At 52.2% G+C, this 4,829-nt stretch overlaps 1 protein-coding gene across 1 annotated transcript; it reads left to right on the top strand.

Moving 5' to 3' along the window:
* Nucleotides 1–699: 699 nt before the first annotated feature.
* LOC123125527 (AT-hook motif nuclear-localized protein 10) lies at nt 700–4,572 on the top strand. Its single transcript, XM_044546005.1, has 6 exons — nt 700–978; nt 1,276–2,043; nt 2,127–2,179; nt 3,234–3,365; nt 3,653–3,814; nt 3,899–4,572. Exons 2-6 carry the CDS (start codon nt 1,362–1,364, stop codon nt 4,223–4,225), a joined length of 1,356 nt encoding a protein of 451 aa, XP_044401940.1. The 5' UTR covers nt 700–978; nt 1,276–1,361; the 3' UTR covers nt 4,226–4,572.
* Nucleotides 4,573–4,829: the final 257 nt, after the last annotated feature.

Genomic DNA, 4,829 nt, shown 5'->3' with positions numbered 1-4,829 from the left:
TGACGGGCCTGGAATCCTGGCCTGCTGTCCCTCTGACCGGCCAGCCAGCTGCCCGCTCCTCCTCTGACCAGGCCACCTCGACCTCTCACCGGCACGCGGGCCCTCCCCCCCTAAAACGAAAACAATTTCCGGTTTAAAAACGGGACGAGGAAAGAGGAGAGGTGGCGCAAGCGGGAAAAGCTGGTGAGAGGGAGGCCAAGCAGGCAAGCAAGCAAAGGAGAAAAAGAGAAAAAAAAAGATGGGAGAGAAAAGTAATGAGACCATGGGCGATTGATTCCTGCCCGCCAAGCACGCCCAAAAAGACAAGGCCTTTTCTAAACCGGCCATCAATACGGCCACTGGTACCATGCCAATTTAATTATAGAGTAGTAAATCCGTGGCGTAAACGAGCAGGCAAGCAAGCAATGGCCCCCTTTTCGAATATTAATTTGGCTACTGTTTCGGTTCTCGAGTACTAGAGTGGACCAGTGCCACTTCTCCTCTCTCTCTCTCCCCCGCCCGAGTAGAGTACTGTTGCTATTTTTCTCGAACGAGAAAGAAAACGTACTGCAACCCAAGGTGAGAAAAATAAAGTTTTTTTTTCGTTTGAAGAGAGAGAGGGGGGAGAACAGCAGCGGTAGCTCCCCAACTACGCCCTGCCGCTGGCCTTTATTACTACCCGAAATGCAGTGCCTGCATGTGAAGCGTGTACCCGTAACAAATCGCCTTTCTTTCTGCCCCCAATTCCTCTCTCTCCCCCCCTTCTTTATTGCCTTTACTTTAGTAATTTCCGTTCCCCGTAATTTCGCTGCCCTCCTCCCCTCTTTTCCCTTCGCCACCCCTCCCTCCCTCTGGATTGGAATAGCTCCGCCTAGCCGAGCATTAGAACTACTCAGCTGAGTGAGGAGTGAGCTGAGGGAGTGGCATCTGGTGTTCGAGCAAGAGAGGAGGTGGATGAGCACGGCGTGTCCTCGGCGATCTCATCCATCCATCCATTAGGTGCGTGCACGCGCGCCACCCCTCCTAACCCCCACCTAATCTCTCACTCCCTTTTGTTCTCATCCTCCATCTTTATATCTGATAATATTCTGGAGATTGTTTGCTTGCTCGATCCCTCCCATGTTACTCTCTCGGTTGTTATCTCCAGCCTTTTTGTTCGTTCGTGAGTTCGTTTGAGATGCAGCCTCCGAGTGGAGTGGGGGAGAAATAAAGCAGCAGCAGCAGCAGCAGCTTGGTCAAACTCGGACCGGATACTGACGGACTGATTGATTGATTGGTTTTGTTTGTTGGCTTCAGACTCTCGAGCTGAAACTCAAGCTCACGGCGAAGCAGCTGCGCTAACGGCGCCACCCGGAAGACCAGGAGGGCTGGATCTGGGCGGAATGGAGGCCAAGGACGTCGCGCCGCTCACCGCCGCCGCCCCCACCGCGCCGGCCCCGGCCCCGGCCCCTGCCCCTGCCCCGGTTTCGCAGGCTAAGCCGCAGCCGCCGCCGCAGCCGCACACGCAGCCACCGCCGATCGCCTCCATGCCGCCGCCACCGCATCCGTTCGCGCACCATCAGCACCACCACCATCACCAGCACCAGCAGCAGCAGCAACAGCAGCCGCCGGCTGGGTCGGCGAACCCTGCCGCGCCCATGCCGGGAGGCGGCATGAGGCTCTCGTTCGACCAGATGGTGGGGAAGCCGCCCGGGGAGCACCACCCTCACCAGCACCAGCACCCGCATCAGCATCAGCATCAGCACCCGCACCAGCATCACCCTCCGGGCCCCATGCTCTACGCCGCGCCGCCGCCCCACGCTGTGGCGCCACCGCCGGGCAGCAATGCGCTCGGCATGGGCGACCTTATGCGCAAGAAGCGGGGCCGCCCGCGCAAGTACGCGCCCGACGGGAGCATGGCCCTCGCGCTCGCGCCCCTCTCCTCCGCCTCTGGCGGCGCCGCGCCGCCCCCGCCTCCAGGCCAGCAGCACGGCTTCTCCATCAGCAGCCCCCCGTCCGATCCCAACGCCAAGCGTCGCGGCCGCCCCCCTGGCTCCGGCAAGAAGAAGCAGTTCGAAGCACTCGGTACGCGCGCACCATTACTACCATAATCACCGCCGCTTCTTGCGTAAATCTAACTAACTTGCCATGTCTGCCATTTCCTGCAGGGTCGTGGGGCATCTCCTTCACTCCGCACATCCTCTCCGTCAAGGCCGGCGAGGTAGCAATAAGCATCCATTCATGTGGAAGAAACACCACAGATCTCGCATTCTTTTCCTGCTCTTACTTTGTTTATTCCTTCCCCATCCATTCATCCATCCAGTTCAGTGAGTACTGATGGTGGTGGATCTATGTCTCTCTGCGACTTGCAAGCCTTTGACTAGCTGCTAGCGAGTAGTTGGAGCTCCTCGCCATATCAAAGGAACATGAGAGGAGGATCTGCCGGTTTGGAGGCCGGCAAGATGTAGTGGTGCTGTGCCCGGCAGATTCCCAGCATGGCTGTTGACCGGCCCCACCGGTCAGCAGCAAGTAGGATCTGAAGAAACCATGGAGATGGGCTTCTGGCCTTTTTGCAACTACACACACCAGCAAGTGGTGGCACCTGTGTCTGTTGCTAGTGTTGAGTCTGGACCATCAAAAGAGGGACTAGTTGAAACGATTGATGGTATTGTTGGATCAAATTCACTGTTTGGTTCATCTAGATCAGGAGCAACCTTGCACGTTGATAAAAAGTTTCTTTATGCAGTAAAAGGGGCTGTAACTTTTCTTGACTGAGTTAATTGCGCCTGAAGAAATAATGTCTTAAGCGGTGTAGGTTTCAATGTTGTTGTAACTGGCACAAAGCATGCAGAGATATGTTCTTTATGGTAGTTCACCTAGATTAGGTAGAAGTGGGCACATCAGGCTGTGTTTGAACTTGAAGTGAAGTTTTGTTTAGTACGAGATCCTCGTCCTAATTATGGTATTCTGGTGTGGTTTACGTGCATAGATCAGATTGCATTTGCATTTGGTAAAGGTATATTGATTATTCATTGTGTGAGTTGTTTGTGATTTTTCTTTGGTAGCAACTCAATGATATAGTGAGCTTTAGATGTTTGTATTTGTTTTTTCTTTTGAGGAGTCACCTGCATACTTGTTTTCTCAATGCCATGCAATTTCTGTCTGCGATCTAATTCTGTCGTCACTTCATGCTTAAATTGCCTGCAGCCCACTTGTTTATGTTTTTAGTGGCTGAAAGCTTGTTTTAATGTAAATGCCATCTCTTTTCATGACAGGATGTTGCTTCAAAAATAATGTCCTTCTCACAGCAAGGACCTCGCACAGTTTGCATTCTTTCAGCAAATGGTGCAATAAGCAATGTAACACTTCGGCAGCCAGCTACATCTGGTGGACTGGTGACGTACGAGGTATGTAATTATCTTGTGTGGACTGAATAGGATACTAATGCTTGCACATTCTACATATACTTGACAATTAAATTATTATTGTGTTCTTTGCTGTAATTTATTCGTAACTATCAGAAGTATACACATCAAACAGAAGTCCATGTGTTTCAGTAGGAGTACTATTTGAGTCTGATACTCAAAGCTTGCGGCTTTCTGCTTATGATTGCACAACTTCACCTTGTATTACATTCATAGAGCTTTCTGCCTATGCCAATTGGCTAACTTCCTGATATATGATTCTGGTGCAGGGTCGATTTGAGATCATCTCCCTATCTGGTTCATTCCTGCTTGCAGAAGATGGTGACACCCGTAGCAGGACTGGTGGATTGAGTGTTGCACTTGCAGGATCTGATGGCCGGGTTCTTGGTGGATGTGTAGCTGGGCAGCTAACGGCTGCGACACCTGTTCAGGTTCTGTAAATTTGGGAATTGTCTCTGCCTTTGCTCCGTTTTGTTCAATATGTCAAAATGCTGACTTGGAATCTTTGGCATCAGGTTGTCGTAGCTAGTTTCATAGCCGAAGGTAAAAAATCAAAGCCCGCTGAGCCACGGAAGGTTGAACCGATGTCCGCACCTCCACAGATGGCCACCTATGTGCCAGCTCCAGTGGCCAGCCCTCCCTCAGAGGGCACATCCAGCGCATCATCTGATGACTCCGGCAGCCCCATCAACCACGGCGGGATGCCCTACAACCACTCTGGTGGGCAGCAGCACCAGCAGCAGCACATGCCCCCTGCGTATGCATCCGGCGGCTGGTCACTCTCGGCGCACCATCAGAACAACAACAGGCATGACGCCGACATGAAGATGATGTCGAACTAACACCGCATGCTCAAGCCTTCGAAGAGAGCCCCATTTGTTGGCTGGGCTGGAGAGGAGCTGGTACTGCTGTAACGTCTGCCGTCGACCAGCAATGGCCGACCTGGTAGCTAGGAGGTTTAGGTTCTTGCTCTCTGGCATGCTGTTTCTCCCTAAGTAAGATTAATTTAGCCGCCGTCTGTAATGCTGTAGCTCTCGCTGTCACTAACGTGAGTTTTTATCTTCATGGTCATGTACCTGCTGAGATCTTCACCTTCTAGGCTAGGCGTTTGATCGCTCCCTTCTGTGGATCATGAATTCTAGAATGCTTTTCAGTTTCAAATCAAGAACTCTAGCTTGTTTACCTGCCATTGTGCGCTGCTGCTCGGGTGTGTTCGGTCTTCTACTGAGATGTCTGGTGAATGTTGTGTTTTCAGACGTGGTATGGAATGGGATGGAGCAGTACTATTGGGTAGAGCTGTGTGCGCTGCTGCTCGGGTGTGTTGTCGGTCTTCTACTAAGATGTCTGGTGAATGTTGTGTTTTCAGACGTGGTATGGAATGGGATGGAGCAGTACTATTGGGTAGAGCTGTGTGCGCTGCTGCTCGGGTGTGTTGTCGGTCTTCTA

The sequence above is a fragment of the Triticum aestivum genome, chromosome 1B (genome assembly GCF_018294505.1).
Source record: "Triticum aestivum cultivar Chinese Spring chromosome 1B, IWGSC CS RefSeq v2.1, whole genome shotgun sequence".
NCBI lineage: Eukaryota > Viridiplantae > Streptophyta > Magnoliopsida > Poales > Poaceae > Triticum > Triticum aestivum.
Note: the sequence above shows the minus strand (reverse complement) of the source record. Positions and strands in the feature narration are given on the sequence as shown.